The sequence below is a fragment of the Sinohyriopsis cumingii genome, chromosome 2 (assembly GCF_028554795.1).
Source record: "Sinohyriopsis cumingii isolate HCF-2022 chromosome 2, ASM2855479v2, whole genome shotgun sequence".
Lineage (NCBI taxonomy): Eukaryota > Metazoa > Mollusca > Bivalvia > Unionida > Unionidae > Sinohyriopsis > Sinohyriopsis cumingii.
In genome coordinates, this window is record NC_142962.1 from 53,914,800 (window position 1) to 53,937,541 (window position 22,742).

Genomic DNA, 22,742 nt, shown 5'->3' on the forward strand with positions numbered 1-22,742 from the left:
AATATTTTTTCAAAAATCTTATAAAAAATGAGCCAGAACACTTCACACCATCATTAAACCTTATTTTTGAGTTTTTTAGAGAGAGAGAGAGATCTAAGACGTGAATGCAAGTAGCTTTTTATTCAATGAAACAATTTAGTTCACAAGTAAGATGAAAATAACTAACTGTAATATTTTTTAAATAAATGTAAAAAGAATAAAATTGTATACACACAATCAAGATATAAGAATAATGAAATTATTTTAAACATTGTAGAATCAATATTTTTAAAGACAACAACTAAATCAAACCCTTGAACATTTTGAAATTCCATGAATGTGCAAAGTCTCATGATAAATTTCCATCACACAAAATGTTTATATTCATGTCCTTTTCGGAATACGCTAAACTGTAGCAGATACAACATTACATCAGTTCTGCCTAAGAAATAAACAAATCTGATAATGCAATAATTGAGAGTTAGTAAAACGAAAAAAAGTAAAACGAGAAAACTCGCTTTCGCAAAACTTGGAACCACTGATGTTGCGCAGAAACCGCCCAAGCAACACGGAGGGGGGGGGGAGGGGTGACTGTTCAGCCCAGATGTGGCCCAAATCCCCATTAAATAACATTCCTGTTGAGACGAGGGGACATAATGAAATTTTTGATACGGGAAGTGTATAATTTCTTCCTGCACCATCAAACGAGTAGCTTATTACACACATACACACACACACACCTTTCTCGGAAGAACGTATCGCAACTTTTATTCGAAACTCCTGGACAAATCCACAGTAAGACGAGAGATAACAGATGAGCGATATTGCCTAGGATAGTACACGCAATCGACTCTCGCATATATAGAAAAGAATGTCGTTAATTTTTCTGCGAATTACCTATTTTATTTTTGACGTTCAAACGGCATAATTGATATATGTTTGATGAACTTGATACGTATTTGATAACAAGAGAAGAATTAAATAAACAACTGGAATATGATAGTGCAATTGTCATATATATATATATATATATATATATATATATATATATATATATATATATATATATATATATATATATATATATAGATAGATAGATAGATAGATAGATACATACATACATACATACATACATACATACATACATACATACATACATACATACATTGAACCAATATTGAGGATTATCAGGTTATCAGGAGCTCAATAAAATATTATTGAATATTACAAGGAGATCAAATGATAAGTAATGGATTGAACAAACACATGTACTTGAAATGGACTATCGTATTGCTAAAATAAACAGCACATGTGGTAGATGACAATATATTTGTGTGGGTAAAGCATTACTGAATGCGAATCATAGTGATTAAAAAAAACGAAGTGTGGGCAGTGATGAAGAAAGTATATGTGCCACATTGAGTAGCAATTACAACGCCCAATCTTCATACATATTACATGTATGGGATTGATTACATTAAGTGATACAGATTGGTGGTGTTCCTGAACTTATTGGGAGATGAACGATAAACAGCTTAGGGTATAGTACAAACTGGTATGTTTGGAACCGTGGCACATATTCTTTCTACCAGCAGATGTCAAATACAATTGTCTCTAGAAACGTGGCAATCATTGGCTCCACCATCATAAGTCTAATCTAACGGCCCTATTGAAACGTGGCACACATACTTTCTACCAGTATCTGCTTAATATATCAACCTCTGGAAATGTAGCACACACATGCTTTCTACCATCCTATGTCTAATATATCGACCCCTGGAAACGTGGCACACACATACTTTCTACCATCCTATGTCTAATATATCGACCCCTGGAAACGTGGCACACACATACTTTCTACCATCCTATGTCTAATATATCGACCCCTGGAAACGTGGCACACACATACTTTCTACCATCTTATGTCTAATATATCGACCCCTGGAAACGTGGCACACACATACTTTCTACCATCTTATGTCTAATATATCGACCCCTGGAAACGTGGCACACACATACTTTCTACCATCTTATGTCTAATATATCGACCCCTTGAAACGTGGCACACACACTTTCTACCATCTTATGTCTAATATACCGACCCCTGGAAATGTAGAACACCTACATTCCATCATCATCTATTTGACATCCCGATCCCAAGAAAACGACTACTATTGCACAAGCAATGTTCTTTCACGTTAGCATTGGAAGCGATCGTTTTTATTGACGTAGTCCTCTTATCGGGTACTACACTTCTGACTGTGACAGCTACCAACACATCTCTTATCGAGTGCTGCACGTCTGAATAGCATGACAACCAGTATATCTCTTATCTATTTCCTCACATGCATGCTGTATCATAAATTTATTTCACGAGAATAAAACCACCGTCAGATCATCACATCTGGACAAAATTGTCCTAAATAAGTACCCTCAGATCTTCATATCTTGACAAAAGTATCCCAAATAAAGCACCATTACATTTTTTCTCCATCCTGACAAGATTGACCCAAATAACAAACCAAAAGTATTTAACATGTTGGGTCATATTCTACGATTGTTTCAAACTTTATATGTCGAGAAACGACATTTGACACCTCAATGAGTCATGTTTTATTCTTCTTCTTCTTCGTGTGTAGCCTGAAACAATACTTTTCGCGGTGTTATCGATATAGCAATTCACTGTGCATTTGTGAAACTGCGGCTGTGAATATATCTCTTGCAAATATTAGTTCCGTTAGATTTTATCAGGTCGGTCCCTCATCAATTGCTTCCTTGAATGTCGTTACACTCCAAATGGCACACGTTTTAATGATTTAGACTGGTTCTCATGAGACACGAGGTACAGCATGCTCTTTGGCTTGTTAAAAATTTAAATGCACTGCAGTCATTTTATACAACTTTAAACAATTGTAACTAGAAATGAGGAAAACATTTTGAAAATCATGACAGTTCTTTTTCTTTGAAATTGTTTACTTCACACACAAAATAAAATACACGAATCCATTTCATAATCTCATACCATGCATACCATACAAGTAAAAGGTTATACTTCTATCGTGACAAAAAATCAGTTATAAGTCAAATCACATATATGTCATGGTTATTTCAAGTTGTGTATACTGGATTGACTTGTATGTATTAAAAACAACTGAACTTTAAAAAATATAATTCTAATTTGAAGTCTATGTGTGCATTCTTTCTTTTATTTTTCCTCTGAGAGGTATAAAGATGTCATAACGTTTATTACATACAAGTTTTAATATAACATAGTATATAATCAGTATTCATAACAAGACATACAACTCACAATATATCTAGATCCCGGTCTTTAACAGGTAGGTTTTCATCATCATCTGCTATCGGAGCTGATGATTTTGTTTCCCCAGGTTTTTCAGAGGAACTTACATCTGGTGAAGAGCATGGGTAGCTTCCCCTTATGTCCGGAACGAAATGTTTTGAATCCTTCTTGGAATCATCGCTGATACGAGATCGATTAGACTTGGATGATTCGAAGGACTTATAAGAGTCTTTTGAACGTTTCTTTGTCATCGAGGCTGGGATTCTCCGATTCTGATTATTGATTTTCATGTTTATAACATCATTACACATATTTGTTATGTCTGAAGTAGGTGCAGAAACAGAAGCTGTATGTTTAAAATCAGAGCGACAAGGAGACTCGAGAGAGGTGTTTGGCGAATGAGCATCACTATTGGTTGTGATTGTAGTAGGAGGAGAGGTTACCTTTGAAGACGGGAATGTTGTAGACCTTTGTGAAGAACAAGGAGAAACACTTGGGGAAAACATTCTCAAAACTTCTGCTAAATGTTCGTCTATGCGATTCATTTTTTGATGTAGGCATTCTAGTTCCTCCTTGAATTCTAGTCTGATGTCGTATAATGACGTAAGCATCTGCTGCTCGGCAGCTGAAAGGGCGCCGCCTGTAATACTCCGCGTGGTTTGTGGCCCTTCGTAACTCCCCTGGCTAATCTGATCTAGTTTCATATTACTTCGCAAAATACCGCTGTCCGTTGAATCGGTTTTCTTGAGGTTTGATTTCTCGTTGTCTTCAGGTACTTCCTCGATTTTTTCCTGAGAAATCTCTCCCGAAACCTTTTGCAATATTGATATATTTTTTACAACTATATTTTGAGAATCGGTTTTCTCTACCTTCTCCTCCGTAGATTCTTCATGAGCTGGATTGTCTGGCACTCTGTAATTGTTACTATTGCTATCAGTCACCGTACTTCCACCACCAAATAGCCTTCCCCATTTTGAAGAACCACCCCCAAGCTTGGGCACGGGGGTGACTGGTGTAGGGCTTTCAGAAACGTTTATTAACTTCGCTGAGTTAATGGACCGATCCGAATGCTTCATGGGGGGACTACCCTTTTCAATATCATTGATATGTGCTTTGTTATCACTAATTTTCCGAAACCTTGATATTAATTTCCTAACAGGATGATCATTTGATAGCTCTAAAGGCGGATCATTCTTTCTTTTCTCTGCCAGTTCCTTTTCTTTCTTCACGTCTGCTACCTTTCGAAAGATTAGCTGTAAAACAATAAAGATATGTTATAAGGATTTTTGATCACGTCATTACATTAATCTCATAGTACAACTATTATGTATACAACGACAACAACAAAATCTATTAAAACTACCACTGACTCTACTACTACTGTAACTTTTACAATTACAGCAATTACTACTACTACTGCTGATAATGCTGCAACTTCTACAATAACAGCAACCACAACTATAATTATTGCTGCTGCTTTTACGCCTACTACTGTTACTACTTAATACTATATATATATAGTGCGATATCGTCATGGTCGTTATATCCCTTTTATTATCATAATAATTTCCATCAGCTTAATCAAATCAGAAATATTTAGGCGTGCATATGTGGTGTTTTATTTGTTGTTTTTTTTGTTTTTTTTTGCTGTTGTTGTTGTTGTTGTTGGTTTTAAAAGCATCTTTGACTCATGCTTTGACATATCATGCCAAGGAAATGATAATCATTTGACTTTTCCAAGGACAAAACTAGGTTGCCGACCCGGGCTGGCCTGACCACACGCCGAATCCATGACCCTAGGATTACGAGTCCGAAACTGTACCATCTAAGCTATCGCAGTGTCCGCGTATATTTGTGCTCTGTTTTGTTTAATATATTTTACATATCATATTATTAAAACGTTGCAATCTTCAAGTTAAGAAAGGAGTCAATGAGCAATGTACACCCGGCAACTTGTTCTGTTAAGCGTTATTTTATTCATCAGTGAGTTCTGCACATGCAACTCCAAACAATGTCCGTAGCTACATATATTCGTTATGTTGGTATGTGGTTACTAATTGTAAGGGCGGCAATTTTAAGGAATTGATTCTCTCTTCTTTATTTAGGACGCCGATAGGACTCATTTTATTGTTTTGGGGATAACGCGATTTCCGAGCGCATGATAGGCTATACATGGCGGCCAGTTTAACTGGTGAATGAGGAAGCCGGGAAACCCCGGTAAGAACCACCAACCCACATGAAACTACAGCCAAGCGTTCTTCACATACCCACGTTGACTTAGTATGAGACTCGAACCGACGCCGATACCACGTTGGTTGGTAGTAATCGGTAAAGGCGAGCACTTTAGACCACGTGGACACCCAACGACATTATTGATTCAAGAACATAATTTACCCTCAATAGAAGCGGAGAATGTTTCGCCGGCTTCTTGGTATATATCTGTCTTTAAAACCGGTGTTTTTCTTTGTGGGCGAATTTTCGGTAGTTTCAAAAATGAAAAATGAAAATAAAATAATTAATATAATTGCCAAAGGCTCATAAAAATTGGACAAATGTCGAATTTATGAGGAGTTGAAGGTGTTTATGTTTATAGAGAATTCCCTTAATTGTCTGGTTGCCATGCCACTCCATAATACAAGCGTGTACATGCAGCTCGCGAATGAATCAGCGGGAGATGAGATTACCTGTTTTGTGACTCTTGATTGACAGATGTCACGTGTGACCCAAGTGAGGTGGGATGGGTGGGTGGCTTAATTTAATACTCGAAATAATAAGCCAAGTTATCATCGCACAATATTTGTGTCTTTTTTATATTGCCATAGGTTCAATGTAATGACTTTATCACTTAGTTTATATCTTATTAAATTATGCAGAGTTACATATAACAATAATTTTAATGGGTGACATGATAAAGTTATATTTTGATTCATATTTGAATGAATTCGGTTTAGCATTTCACATTTTCATTACCATAACATAAAACAACGTAAAGTCAACTATATGAATTTGCTGAATCATCTCACCCTCGTTCGGTATATACAAACCCTTCAATTACGCAGGTGATAATATAATTTATGTTGAATGGGATAATACACTGTTCAGCATCTATCGGATTGATAACACATTGTTCGGCATGATTACAATTGACTATAAACTGTTCAGCTCGTGTGGGATTGATAACACGCTCTTCAGCTCGTGTTGATATTGATAACATGCTGTTCAGCTCGTGTGGGATTGATAACACGCTGTTCAGCTCGTGTTGATATTGATGCTACCTATCCGACATGTTATCGCGCCTCATGTCTAAGGTCACGTTATATTGCTTCTAAACTGCCGATATACTTCTTAGGACACGTTTCCTGGTGTGATATTATTTCAAAAGAAAACCTACATTGTCTGAAAATATCAAGGATACATTTTACTGATTTTAACATATCCAATCTAAACCAATAAATCCTGTTTTTCAAAATATGCTATTGAACTGGACACAGATTGTTTAAGTTAGCTAATCTACAGTTCTAAGGGGGAAGTTATTCAAGCTTTATACGTACCTAATCTAATTGAACATTGGATTGCCTGTTTCTGTTTTTAAGCAAAGTGGTTTTGGAAACGTCTTAGCGCACTCTTTCCGGTTTAAGCTTCTTTATGTAAAAATAAAAATGTATTACTCACACACCTAACCGACCGCTCCTGTAGCCTAGTGGTTAGAGCGTCCGCTTTGAATGCGGGAGGTCGTGGGTTCGATCCCCGACCGAGTCATACCAAAGACTTATAAGGATGGTACTAACAGCTACATCGCTTGGCGCTCAGCATTAAGAGGTTAGTGTTAGGACTGGTCAGCCTGGTGTCAGGAAAATGTGACTGGGTGGGACATCAGGGAACATGTCTGCGGCTTGATGCCCCAGTGCTAGACATCACTATAAACTGCCACACTGCAGACATCGTAGCGACATGACTGAAACATTGTTAAAGATACGTTAAAAATCCAAATCACACCCACAGAACACACACACACACACACACACACACACGTAACCTTAACTGACGACCTATTTACAGCATCAACCTTGGTAATAAATATAGAACAATCTGGAAATGTGATGAACTTTTTTTATAAATTATACTGTACTTGATATTGCTTCAATTGATTTCCGGAGCTTTAGCTTAAGGCTTCTGAAGTCTCAGAATGAAGGACTAGGTTGACAACAATCTCCTCATCTGGAAATGTTTACTGAAATTAAAGTCCCTCGAGACGGGTCTTTATGACATTGCTGTCTTTCAGTTTATTGTAAAATAGTCTAATTATTTACACAACAATCACTAATTAATATCCGTTTAAGGCCATGCAATTAATGTATAAATACGAAATTAGAATATGTTGAACATCCGCTTGGAAAAGTGCGCATCCTGGTAAACACTGACTTGAAAAATATCATTACAATGGCAGTGTTTGCATGAAGTAGCTTGCGCCAAACATGCATGGTATCCCCGATTATTTATTGAGATATACCCTTACACGCCCTTCATGAGTAGGCAAATAGCATTGATCGATCAAATTGTGTGGCTATGACTAAAGATCGGAATAAACTTAGAGATCATGTACTTACTTCTTAATTGAAATCTGCATATTTTGCTTTACTCCGTACCTTAATCAAAAGATTACAATCTACCACAATAAATATTTTTGCTAATATTTTAAACTGGTTCGCGAAAAACTTGTTTGAAAGTAAGCATAGCATATCATGTGTACGAATTCAGTCAACGTACGACATCTCTGTGATTTATTGTCCAACTACACACTGATTGCATTCGCAGCAGGCATCTTAATATTATTGACAGAAATGTCTTGCAAACTGCATCCTCTAATAGTCTTTCCGGTGCTTTGTCTCAACTTTAAGAAATTTAAACCTTAACCTGTACTTTCTGGATGTTTCTAAGTGTTGGTTACACTTAATGCATTTGAAAACGTAATTCAAACAAACATTTTGAAGTTGTGATTTGAATTGAAACTTATCTCAGAATTGATTCGTAGAGATGTACATTTTTCGGGTGCAATACGTCATTGAAAGATCCCTCCCCACCTCCAACAGAAAAGTCCCTATCAATGTCAAAAGGATATAGTTCATCATGAACGAATAGCCACAGGATGTGTACCGTAAACATAGTTGCCGACGTAAATACTAACCAGCATTAAGTATATATTAATCGAATGACAACACCAAATACTTACGTTATAATTCAGTTTTCATCCATATTACTATCTGTTTGAGTTTACAACACCAGACAAGCCTCTACCCTTACCTATAGCACATAGTCCGTTTCAAAGACTATGGGATTCTCAAAAGCACAATCGCAAAAAGGTCACAACAAAATTACATTTACGTATAATGGCAATTAAGTAAAGAGTCTGCAGTTGTGTTTCGGCTAATAGGGTAAACTCTGGAAATATCAAACCCAAAAGGACTCAAAAACTGGTATCGTTGTATCCAAATTTTGTTATAAACGAAGTAAAAGAAATAGATAAATCAATGGAAAAGACCTTGGCTTGTTCTTCATGATATCCAATATTTCGTTACATTCTATTCCGTAATAAACTCAGTTGACTGTCTTATCTTCGCTAAGACAACATGCATTATGTTTCGTTGTCAATTCCATGCATGTATATGTAGCTATTTATGTGCCAGCTGCAACATTTCTATCACTGTCTTATTTCATAAACATTGGAATTTACACTTATCTAGTTCAGATTCTCTTCCTCAAACTCTACGAAAATTACAAACATGAAAAACGTTACGGTGAACAAATATGCGAGAGTGCATGCCACGCAGTCCCATATTATTCCGTATCCGTTTTTGACCATTTAACCGCTAAACAAAACAGTTATAACATTATATTTTAAATGCAAATTAGCTTTCAAATTTAATGGGACTAGCCATTTGATGCTGTCAAATTATTTACTGTCGAGCAAAGAAGCATGTCTGTCTGCAACGAAAAACACGGCACAAGAAAGTCAGTATTCCTGCGAATAATTACGCATATAAACGAAACAGCTAAATGTCTGTACCGGAAAAGGTATCAATTGAACGGAAACAAACACGAGACATGGCCATTTTTAATGCGGAAGGTCGACAATAATGAGTTTTATAGAAGATCTGGCAACATATATTTACTTTTAAGAATAACAATTATGTGTCTGTAAGAAAATAGGCATGCCAGAAAGTTACCAGCTATAGAAACAATAAATTCACTTACCCTGTGTCTGAGGTTGTACGTGAGCGTCAGATTTCTCGCAAAAGAATTGGCAAAGGCATGGTAGAACTCTAAAACCTCCAGGAGGCGATCTCTCTTGATAATATGCAAATCACAGTAGGTCAGTGCGCGGACATTAGCTGTTGACTGTCCTATGGTACATTCTTTCCAAAAGTTGTCTCCAAATACATCACCTTTACCTGAAAAAAAAATACAAACAGGCATTGATCAATTTAGGTCAGATTCTTAAGGTACGCAATACCAAAAACTTATAGGGTAATAAAGCACCATTCGCTCAATTAGGTGTTACGTCAAAGAGATTGAATCTTTCATAAAAATTTAGCCTTTGAGTAACTTGAGACAGCTTTATTAATGTAAAGTCACATTAGGTCTTCAAAACTGTTTACTTTTGGTTTCTTACATGCGTGTTGATGATTGCTGCACAGATGTAACCGCTGCCTACATATGAAGTTTTCAACCGTAATTTTGCATTAACCATATTGAGGACATGACAACATTAAAATTCAAAATTTTAAATATACTAGACCAAAGCGTTTATGGCCTGTTTTTAAAATCGTCGAAAATTATGAGACCACTCATATTAGTGTGCATCATCGTTATAAATCAAAATTAAAAACAACAATGGACCGATCACTTTTGTGCAGATGCAGTTGTTGTTCGTCGTAACGGCACTATTGACTCATTCTTACCTATATCATGCCTAGGAAATGGATTATATGAGTGCCTTTCCCAATAATAACAGTGGTAGCGAAGGCGGGCTGGCCTGCATGGGTATCGTGGAGTGCAAGAACCAATGTTCAGCCCAACTTACTTAACGCTGATTTCCGTTCTGTTTATGATCATTGCTACTGCTGTGGTTGTTATTTTTCATCATAGTTTAACATAATTTCCTTTGTATTTCGATTTAATTAATAAAATATTTTCTCTTCATTAGTATTACGTGGGTCTTTTGTACTGTACCTATTAGGCTCAGATTCGTGTTAACGTTCAGTAAGCACAACATTGGTTGTTTACGTTTCATGCACTGTATACCTACTCCTCATTGTGATGATAATTTTAGAGTTGCATTTCAAACATTTGTCTTTGTCATTCTTATCAATCATTCCCTCTCTTACTTATTTCCATGTATATTTAAACATTTTAAAATCAGTCACAAATTAAGCTCTCATTGTTTCTTTTTTTTTTCATTTATGTAGCGAAATATGTTGTTTCAAAGTTCATTAAAAATATTGCATTACCCAGATCTCCAACGGCAAAATTTATTCTTGGCAATTCAATGTCTAGTTTACAATTTCTGTTATTCACCGAATCATCAAAATAGGTTTCTTTCTTAAAGAAACCGTCGATTTTAACATAACTTTCCATTTATTGTGTGAGAAACAGCACAATATATAATTATTGTTAAACTCATTGATGACAACAACAAACAAAAAATGCTCGTAGTTCCTTCATTTGTTACGTTCCGCTTTTCGTATCACGTTACCAATACTGATACAGATGTTACTCTTTCATGCTGCAAAATATGTCGTATATCAAAGTTTCCTTGAAAATCTTTGCAACAAATCTTGTCAATGTTGCACCTAACCCACTAAAGCTAAAAGGAATACAACGACAGAAGGTGTTCCTGTAAAATATAATCCAGCTGCTTAAAGCTGAGCGCCTAGCGAAGCAGCTGTTAGTACTGTTTTAAAACTGCGCGACCTCCCGCATCCGAAGCGGACTCTCTCACCACTAGGCCACCGGACCGGTCCAATTTTAAATGTCGAATATCACATATTAATGGACACAAATTTTCTAAGTCACATTTGTTTTACTTTAAATTACATATTTTAATATATCCATTTTTTAGGTTAGAATATACTTTAACATACTTGGTTTTTTTATATTTTAATTTATACATTTTTTTAATGTCATAAAATATTGTATTAACCTGGGTTTTATCACATCGATTTTCAATCTACTCAAGGTATCGAAGACTGCATAGATCCGTATTTATTATATTTATATTATTTAATTATTCACTTATATAATATTTTGCAAACGTTATGATTGGTGTTTTTATTTATTCAGATTTTCATACAGACTGATATTAGTCAAACCTGATTGATGACCTCGATTTTGTATCCTGCTCTAATAAGATTTATGGTTTCTAAGTTGCATTCCTTACTGTAATAAAGTACCTATATAGTTTATTAGTCTTATATTTTACTTGATGCATTTTATATTGCATGTTACATTTATTAGTGAACATAATTTTCTTAAATCAATTTTCAGTCTTGATCTACAAACTGAAATAAGAACAAACACGATTTCTCATATGCAGGAAATTTTTAAAAGGAGAGCTTTACGAATAGGTAGCAATTCGCTATTTCACCAACTTCAGCAGTCATGTGATCTTAACAAAAATATACATTCAATGACAGGCTATAACTAGTGCGATCTCTCGATTCTCAAATTTGCAGGGATCAATTGTCAAAAGCGACGTATGGCAATGTAACCTAATTGATTGAAGAAACAAACCCCAAACCAGAAAGGATGATCAACAAACACCTACTAATAATAATATGATTTTGGACTCCAAATCTGTCGGCGTCTCTTTAGTGGTCTAGAGAACTTCCCATATTTTATGATGTATCCTTTATGTCCGTCATAATTTTGATCAGGCTTCGTTTCCCAATCAGTAACTGAATCAGGACTGAAACATTACCCTTTCAGTGTTTCAGAGACTCTGATATATGCTCTGATATAGAAATTAACTTTCTTCTGTTTTAACCTCTGGATACTATCAACGGGTTCTGCAACATGATCGCGGTGGTACAACCTCATTTAATAAGTCTAGATGCTAGACAATGTTTCATCAAGACTAAATAATTTATTGTGATAATCATGCGCACGACGTCGTTTGTGCGTTTCGTTCTTGCTTCTGTTCTACGACATTATCATAATTCCTTAATTTCTTCAACTCAGACCATTCAAGATTTAGAGCTTCTGGTGCAGCAAGAAAGAAGGTTTGTAGCTTTCTGCAATTTAAATGTTTGTGGAAATCCCTTTCTTGAATAACGCATATATCTGCACTTGTGTCTTATTTGATCTTTATAACCAAGATGTTTACTCGAATTACTGCTTTCCAAGGCTGATCATGCGCAATTCTCAGTATCCAGAAACCCAGGCCCGTCCTCTATGTCCAAAATTTGTAATACATATTTAGATGTACAACACTTAGTAAAATGCACCCCTCCCTCCTTTTGACATGTGTGTCACTCAGATCCCTTTCATTTCCACTGACATATAGAATATATTCTACACCGGAGGGGGCCCCGAGTGGCCGAGTGGTCTAAAGCGCTCTCCGTTACGGATCACTGCCATCTCACCTCTGTCTGCGTGGGTTCGAGTCCAAGGCTCGGCTAGCGTGGGTACGTGGGAAAGCCTGCCAGTATCTTCTCGTGGGTCGGTGGTTCTTCCCTGGGTTTTTCAGGGTTCTTCCTCCACCATTAATACTGGCCGCCATGTATAGCCTATCGTGTGCTGAAAAATGGCGTTAAACACTACAACAACAACAACTTCTACACCGGATGCATCCTGGTGTTCCTTTTGAAGGTTCTGGTAGCGGTTTTAGTGGTTTTGCTTTCTGCTTACAGCTCTTTAACGATGCCAACTTTTACAGCATCTTGTTTGTCTACTGCTGAGTGTAGCCATCTCAAAATATAAGATTCCATTTTGGAATAAGCCACTGTGTGAACTTGTCGGTGACATGTATCCATTTATTTTTCTACAATCAGATAGGTTAAATTATAACAATATATAATCTGCTTTACTTCTCATGGCACATATTAGACTATTAACGTATTTGTCTTCCTTTTTTCACACAGTTCAGGTGTGTCTTTAACACATAATTTATATGTATTGCATTAAGTTTCCAGCTACTTCCCAACGGTTACACGATTTGTTATATCCTTTTCAATTCAGGATTACGCGCACTTTGTGGTCCAGTGATTCGGTCTGCAAGATCTCCATAAAACAAGTCCTCTATATAATCTTCCTTCAAGCCATTGAGTTTGCAAACGATAGATCACCTAATATAATTTACCTGATTTTAAAATTTACAAAAAAGTTCGAAGCATATCCCTTTTCAAAAATGTATTTTTTATGAAAGTTTCTTTCACCTATTTGAAATTTCAGGTGTCCCAAATACAGCAGTTGAGAAGCAGACATTTTATTTGCTTTGTTCCCTCCTTGATTCAACTAGACACAGGTATATGTGTTTCTAATTGGTGTTGTTATAAGTTGTTATTAATCTAAATTAGATTCTGAAAAGCGTCATACACATCTTAATCGTTCGGTTAATTTAACCCATTCCAAAGTAAATGCGTTTTTGTATCGTACGCAACTCCTTAACTTTATGTTTTCATTCATCAGGAACTATTTTTTTAGGTTTTTGTTCTTTCAAAATGTTTCTCAAAGTACAGGTCATCTTCGTTCCCAATTTTACAGCCATGACTATTTAAATAACAACACACACACACACACACACACACACACACACACACAGATACATACATACATACATACATACATACATACATATATATATATATATATATATATATATATATATATATATATATATATATATATATATATATATATATATATATATATATATATATAATCCCTCAAAGAAACAAAACTATCAAGAATAACGAAGAGGTTAAACTACAAAAAACTTACAGACTAATTAACATAAAAAGTTTGTTTTAAAGTGTTATAAAGAAACATGATACGTCATATTTGGAGCCATAAGAAGAAATATATCCAGTATTTACGTAGCAAAAGAGAATTTTTCTATGTATTATATACCAAACTTACTCCACTTTAGTGGATTAAACTCACTCTTCAGCACACAAACTCTCAACCCCACCCTTATTTGTAAATTCACCTCACTTCCGTCGGCTGATCCTATAATGACCAGTGTAAGAGAGCGGTAGGATGCGTTGACCTAATTTGTCGCAGAAAACTACATGTGTATGTGTGTGAGAGAGAGAGAGAGAGAGAGAGAGAGAGAGAGAGAGAGAGAGAGAGAGAATTATAAGAATTATAAAATTGTGTACTGTTTATACATTGTGTCGTCGTAAGTCTCTAACAAAATATCAGTCAGCGTTTTGATTTAGGAATGAATTGTTCGACAATAGGCATATATTGCAATAGAAAAATATCAAGTACTGAACTGCATGCGAACGTCTAACTCAGCCAATGGCTGCACACACCGGTGATGATGTCGCAGTGTTACCTCATGCTGAACATTCTGTCAGTGATATGTCTGCCTTAAACAAGCATCTACTGTACAAAATTAATAACTCTGTTTCCTCCTAAGTTGTAGAGGGAGACGAAACAGCTCATCTTCGAGGAATAGGTACAGACTACCAAGCCTTATTTAAGGCCTTTAAACGGCTCAGTCATTTTAAAATCCTCAAACGCAAAATAAGGAAAAGAGGTTAAATATATTTGCACAAAATTGATCTCGAATTAGGACCAAATCAGTGAACGTTGTTGATTATCATATTATTATAATACTGCCCAAATCAATAGATGATCACTTTGTAATAAAAAGAAAACAAGACATCTTTACAAGTGATATCTTACGCAACGTTTTTGAAACATTAAATGGAAATAACTATGAATTATTGAAATATGATACAAGTAGAAATTTCTCCTTACTTAGAATGGCAACTACTTCGTCATCTTGAATGACCTCCAAAGACCCGGATACTACAAAGCAGAGGGAATCCAAACTCTCTCCTTGGTGAAAGATAAGGTCACCCGGTGCACTGTGTGTCATGTTAAAATGCATGGCAAGGGCACGAAGACAGCCATCACTGGCCAATCGGAAAGCAGGATGCTCCAGAAATACGTTCCGATTCAGATGCACACATAGATCTGCTTTCATGTCTTTTGGACAATAATTTAAGACCTGTTAAATAATAATAATAATAATAATAATAATAATAATAATAATAATAATAATAATAATGTACTGTTTGGTATATACAATGCAAAACTTGAAAAAAGTGAAAGTGTAAGCCATGCAGAAAGTTTGGTTAGCATTGCAATTATAGTTCTCTGTGACGCGAAACGCTCCGTGTACGATATTGCCTGTCAAAAATGAAACGTCATATCATCACTTATCCGTAACTTAAAGTAGTTCATCACACTTCTTGTCTATTTTGCGAAGCTTGTAAGTGCTAACTATATCTAATGTGAGCATATGTGTCTGGCTTCTGTATTAACTTCATAAACTGGACACGTACTAGCTTTCACTGGTGTCAGTCAGGCTGTGCTAGTAGGTGTTACATTTGTTGGTCCATTGTCACCTTCGGTGTTAGAATATCACTATTTGAACGTTGAAAGAACTTCATACTATAACGTTTGAGAGGACACTATCTGCATGGGAATCAACATGTCACACGTCTTAGAAGAGACTTGTTCAAATTCTCACTAAGAAAGAACTTTAGCAAATTAACTATTCACACTTCAGTACAGGCAACAAAAATATTGATCGGTAACATTGGCTTATCTATTAAATAACTTTTGTTTAAGATTCCGTCAAAAGTGAAATCTAAGCATTTTGCTTGAAACTATTTCCGAATATCAATTTCATTGACTGTGCTACATCTTTCTAATCTGTTTAACGTTTAAAAGACTCTTCAAAAATATGTTTCCATTTAAAAATCATAAATTTATGTATAAAACTTTGTTGAGATAAATTTTACTTTAAATTATTTTGTACCTATTCAAAACCGGTGGAAGATGTTTGCTATTTTGACGTATGTGTGTTCTTAATTTAAAAATGTTTAAGCAGTGAACGTGTGTGTCGGGAATCTCATAGACTCTTGGTCTAGTGAAAATAAATAAGACTTACTAGGTGCCATCAAGATGGTACTTTGAATAAATCTATCATGGGGAGCGTGAAGGATACAACTTTATCGCTAATTTACCTTATTTGCATCAATCCCCTTTGTTATTGCCCAGGTGGAGACTATATAGTCCATGACCCTTTCACTGAGGGACTTTGGGACGTCGTGAAGCTTCATGAATTCTCTCACGCTTTTTAGCATGTCATGGTATCGAGCAAAGCTTGCGTAAAACTGCTGGAAGATGGTAGTGACGTTCGAGAAAATGGTGGCGTACAAAAGAGCTGACAATGAAGAAGAAAAAGAAAAAAAATGCGAGATAGTCAAATCATTTGAAAACAGCAATGTCTGCATAACGTGATGTACTAAGCAATAGGCCCAAACGCACCTTCATCAATCCATCTATTTCTGTGCCCAGACACATATCATATACAATGATTAAGCTAAACAGTGAAAGGATTGAAGAGTTCATGGGTAGAACAAAATAAATAACTAAGTAATTGACTGGTGTTCAGTAGTACAATAATACTCTAAAGGTTAAATCGTGTCGAGGAAATTGGAGTAAAATACATCGAGAACAGACTCTCCACTGACATGTGCAGTAACATAACGTTTAACCTTCTGGTTACGAATCCGTCACCCTAAATACAAGGCCAGCTCGACTCCTCGCACAGTAATGGAATCTCTCTCTCTCTCTCTCTCACACACACACACACACACACACACACCTTTGCTATTGTAATATATAGACAGATTTCCCTCAAGTTTTTCAGACATATTTTTCAAACCACAATGTATGAGGAACAAAAAGGGAAACAACAAATATTGACTTTTTAAAATAGCCAATTATAGTTACATGTTTTAATCCACGGTATTACTGCTGTCATATTTTGAGGACTGTGTGATGGAATACAAAAACTATATACGTGTTACAATACCTTAAGTTACCTACACCGTCCCTCATTTACTACATATATGTGCATTTACTTTCTCTAACAAATACGATTTACTAATGAAAATAGGAGTCAACGCCAATGCACTTTGCATCCCAGGTGCATTTCCACCGCTAAAATTTGTCACGCTGAAGGTATTTGAGCAATAGCAAATCCTGGAAACTCAATCGCTCACCCTAAAACGTGTTGCCACTGGCAGCTACCACTTATTACTTATGCTCATTGAATCCGAATCCAATTAAATTTTGCATGGTTCGCATCTAGATGTGTGAATCACTCTTTGATCACTAAAGAGACAAGCCAAGCCTCTCCTGTGTTAAAAATTAAGTTTCATTGGAGTTTTACTGTCAAGATGGGTTCATTTTTGTTCTTTATCAATCATCATATGGCGCAATCTGATAGCTTACGTTTTCACAAATCAAATAAAGGTGGATTTTGAGATATAACATGCACTCTACTCAGATCAAAATCAAAATTTGTATCCTATTTCTGATGCAATCCAGACCTCATTGTTAGCACAAATCACTCTCAACTTCAGTTGATACTATCTTTCGTGCACTTTTGTTGGAAAAACACATTGCGGCTGGTTATGTTCAAGGTAATAACGAACATGTTTAAATTTGATAATTGTTCTTCGCGTTTGCATTTTTTTCCCCCTTTTTATCGAAAACGCTACATTCGTTTAATTGCAAATAGTTGAATGTTACAGATCAGTGATAAAAATTTCATCTCAAGAAATTGGTATCTTAATTTAAAAAAACTAAATCAGCTGAAAATTCTAATGATCATTAAAAATATATATTTATTCATATAGGTTAGTAATAAATGAAGATCAATGCGAACGGAAAACGTAGGATACAGTTTCACATAAGAGGTACATACAATACGACAAACATGCATGCACGAATCTAACTGTATCATTATATATGTCCAGTTTGTTAATTTGTAGAACATTACAAATTAATAATTAGCATTCATCATAAGTCACAAAAGAAGTAAAACAAAAAACGATGAGTGTGTACGCGTAACCAGTTGAGATTGTCTGCTCAGTCTAAAAGAACTTGATGAACTTGGTTCAAAACTGGCCCTAGTAAGTATTCAGAAATCAAGTGAATATTATTCAATTTACTAGATTTATATAAAACAAAAACATGTACTTAAAGGGTTAATATCAGTAGGTCTGTCAAAAAACTTATTCTCTGTGCGTGTGTGTATGTGTGTGTTTGTGTCTTGAATCATAAATATTACTTTCAGACTCTAACACTTCACTGAATTTCGTGAACGAGAATGCCTATGCATTATATAAATGAAAATGTAGATTGGTTTCATTGCCGAGTACAGTGTTACCCGAGGGATTATTCGTTTGAACCGTGACGATTCAGAAATACTGATTTCGGTTCACTCACGCCTGCACGCACAAAGCGCCGACATGTTGGAACCCATTTTATCGGGTGTTTTCTGGCCAGTGTTGTAGTAATGGGGTTTAACGCCATTTTCCAGCACACGATACATGGCGGCCAGTATTAATGGTGGAGGAAGAATCTGGAAAAATCCTAGAAAGATCCACCGACCCACGAGAAGCTACTGGCAGGCTTTCTAACATACCCACATTAGCCGAGCCCGAGACTCGAACCCATGAAGACAGAGGTGAGATGGCAGTGATCCGTAACGGTGAGCGCTTTAGACCACTCGGCCACTCGGGGCCCCCTTTTCTGGCCGTAGTTGTGTCCAAGATCAAAGTACTTGTAGCGCAAAGTTTCCCTGTATCTTCATAGTACAGTCATAGGCGTCCGCATGATTTTTTCCGGTGGGGGGAGGGACCTAAATAAACGGAATATAGTAAATACTGCATGACGTACTTTTTAAAAGTCGGAGGAATGTAACTTGTCTCCCTTCCCCCTCGGCGGACGCCAATGAGTATAGATGAGTCTTGTCAGAAAGCAATGTATCTTACGCAAGCAGTTTACAGCCGCACAAGTATATGAACATGAGAGCTGTATTCTTCTTGCTATTCGTTCTATGCTATGAAATTGATTCATATTTCGTGTTTCGGAATTTATTCTAAATCTGCCTAGAAACTCTGATATATGCCCCGCGTCTGTGAGGTAGGATTTTTTTAAAGGATTCTTCAGTTTATATTTTGATAAGTTACAAACGTTCATGGAATCCATGGACATGCCCGATCATTTGTGATTTATTTGTTGAAAATTCATGTTTTTGATCGTATCAATTTATTATACGATGTCATTTTGTTTATATCCGTTCTTAAATTTTGTGTATATGTGTAGAGTATCATACATTAATTATTAATCTGAATTATTTTTTAAAATATTTTTATCATTTATGCGATTTGATCAAGTGTTTTGGCTACACCCAACCACATCCTGTTTAATCCAGCATTAATTATGCTGATAAACGTTTCCTCAGTAAATATAACATTTTGAAAATAAATTAAAGGAATAAAAACACATTCAGACCCAAACAAAAGTAAACAACGCAGTAATACAAATGTAAAGACTGAATGAAGGTTGATTGTGGTTTTACGGCACGTCGGCATAGCAAGACTATATGGCGCCATACGAAATATTACATGATATTTGATTTACATTGGAAAAGTGGTTCATTATCAGCAAGCGATAAAAGAGACAGAACCACAATGACGAAATGGCGATCGTAATACACATTAAGGTTTCGGATCAACAAAGAATATCAGTGGTAGATAAAAGGTAACTAGATAATATATTTATGGCGTTTGACAGTAGACAAGTAGGTGAAAAATACTCAGAAGAAATATTTTGCAGACAAGCAATACTTTCGAATAAATGTTAACTTCCTTGAAGAAACTTAAAATAGAAGACACATCTGCTATATCAGACAGCTCCTTCATGTGATGAACACTATAGTAACGATCGCGTGCAGTTTGGAGATCGAAACGATCTATTAGGAAGTGTTTCACGATGAAGAGTTCTTTGCAAGAAACGCACTCGCGTTGAAACTAGGAAGTAAAATTTGGTTTATTTTTAATTTTCTCTTTGAAATCTTTATTTTTGGTATGAAAAGTACATACATGTAGTATTATGTGAGTTCACTACAGAAGCAGGCTTTTGTAATATTATACCGTCAATTCCACTTGTTTTCTTCGTAAGCAGGAGAAAGGGATGGGGTAAGAGTGAGACAGAGTGTCGCATAAACAGCTGTACGTTAACAATTTGCATACGTGTTGGAAAAAAGCATAGAAAAGATCTACATTTGTTTCTCTGAGTACTGTGAGTATCTTGTGAGAGACTTCTCTGTATTGTCCATCTCACTTGATTTATTTTAAAGAAAGCCTATGAGTGTCGATTTGTCGTATCGATCACATAGACTGAAGCGCAAAACTTCAGTAGAAGGAACTTCAGTAGAAGGAAGATACTTAGTTTATGTACATGTACAAGTAGATTATGTTGCTACCTTAATATTCTTTGCAACATCCTCTACTTCATCCTCCCCAAAAATACACACACATTAAATAAGTTGACATTTAAATATATATTTTCATTGAAAACATTTCTGAGGGTTCCAAAGATATTCTGAACAAGATGCATTGACAAAATGTGAGTGGATTAAATGCTCCTCATTCACTGAGCATAAATCCCAAGTCAGCACACATAGGATTGTACATTTTACATTTGGCCTCTGCAAGACGAATGAGAAACGTCATCCGGAACGTTCCTAGTTAAATCCCGTTAATGGTAATATCAACTACTGTTATTCTACTTATCAAATATAGATTTCTCAATTTCCAGTTCTAGAAACATGCATTAGCTTCCCTCAGCATTTGATATATATTTCAATGCATGTAATACATTTAAGTTTATGTGAAATATTAGCAGTAAAATGTGTCTACTCTACGAAGTCAAATTAAAAGTTGTATATTAATAACAGTTGAAATGTATTTTTCTTCTTAATAATGTGTAATTGTTGTAGTTCAATGCAGTCCCGAAATGTTTGCAAACATATATATATATATATATATATATATATATATATATATATATATATATATATATATATATATATATATATATATATCAAGAACTTGTTTCTAAACCATAAAATAGTATTGTAGCTTCATTAGCAAACAAAGTTCAATTAAACAATTTAATGTAGCTTATAGCCTTCACTGTCAGCACGTATTCTGATTACATATGATAGACGTTCAACTGATAATATAAATGAATAAGGGAATAAAGGACAACGATATCTTACACCCACGCTCTAAACGAAACAATTCTAATAAGTAACCATTATTTAACAAACAGAATTTAGTATTACTGTAAAAGAGACAGGCAAGTCGACCAAATTAGGGCGCAGGTTAAGAACTGCAAGAGTTTTGCTCCGTAACTTGTGATTTAATTTCTCAAAGACTGTTTCAGCATAGTTAGTGCCTTCCAAGAGCAACATAATTTGGCCTACGTACCTAATTTTAATAAAGCCTCTGTGACTTTCGTTTATAACTCTGCTTAGTATCTATTTTTCGGTTTTCAGTAACTTTACTTTCAATTGTATAGTCTATAGTCATTAAACAGAATGGCCTTCAAGTGGGTAATTGGGACAAATACGTTTGGAAATTGAAGTTAAAGGCAGCTATTAATTAATTATACATGTCATGCGAAAACATTTTGTAGAACTCACAACTAATGCCATCAGGTCCGGACCTGTATCGTGATGCATACTTTTCAACGGATTAGTGCTTTACTCGAGTGATAGGAGACCTTCACATAATTATCTTTTCATCTTTCATGAGTTTATTTTTGTATTTTAATGGAAATAATTCACGGTTTGTTGGGTAGGTTATTTAATTGTTGCAGAGTTTTTCATAATGCTGTTGCGAAAATAAGTTTTGCATCATATGTCCACTCTTCTTCAGTTGTCAGTTTATATCACCATATTCTCAAAATCCCATTTCTAAATTACCAAAATATTTTCTTTTTATTCGTCTCTTTCCGCTCCCCTCCCGCTTGCTTTAAAATAATCCCATATATTTTTTCATCATATATTGTTTCAGTTCCTTAGTCATTATTTCTAGCTTTCTTTTAATATATGTATGTAACTTGGGTTTGGTTTCCTTGTATGCTTGTAATATTCCTCTTTTTCCCTCCATTTCCGTTTTTTTATATGCGCATTTTCTTTTTATTCACCTGGGTTTTAATAATGATTTTGTTCCGGAGAGCACTTTATCAGTTAACACTTTATATCGGCATCAGTTGCATGTCTATTTCCACAATTGCCCTATAATTGTATTGTATTCTTTTTGTTTGTATTCTTCATCAAATACAAGATTATTATTCA

At 35.4% G+C, this 22,742-nt stretch overlaps 1 protein-coding gene across 1 annotated transcript in view; it reads right to left on the bottom strand.

Annotated features, from left to right (window-relative positions):
- Positions 1-1,139: 1,139 nt before the first annotated feature.
- LOC149804877 (voltage-gated delayed rectifier potassium channel KCNH1-like) overlaps positions 1,140-22,742 on the bottom strand; it is an 87,860-nt gene continuing 66,257 nt past the window's right edge. Inside the window, exons 7-10 of the mRNA XM_089945501.1 lie at positions 16,543-16,742; positions 15,266-15,518; positions 9,533-9,729; positions 1,140-4,533 (exon numbers count right to left, since the gene is read on the bottom strand). Coding sequence (XP_089801627.1) covers positions 3,286-4,533; positions 9,533-9,729; positions 15,266-15,518; positions 16,543-16,742 — 1,898 coding nt within the window. The 3' untranslated portion in view covers positions 1,140-3,285. The remainder of the gene's footprint in view (positions 4,534-9,532; positions 9,730-15,265; positions 15,519-16,542; positions 16,743-22,742) is intronic.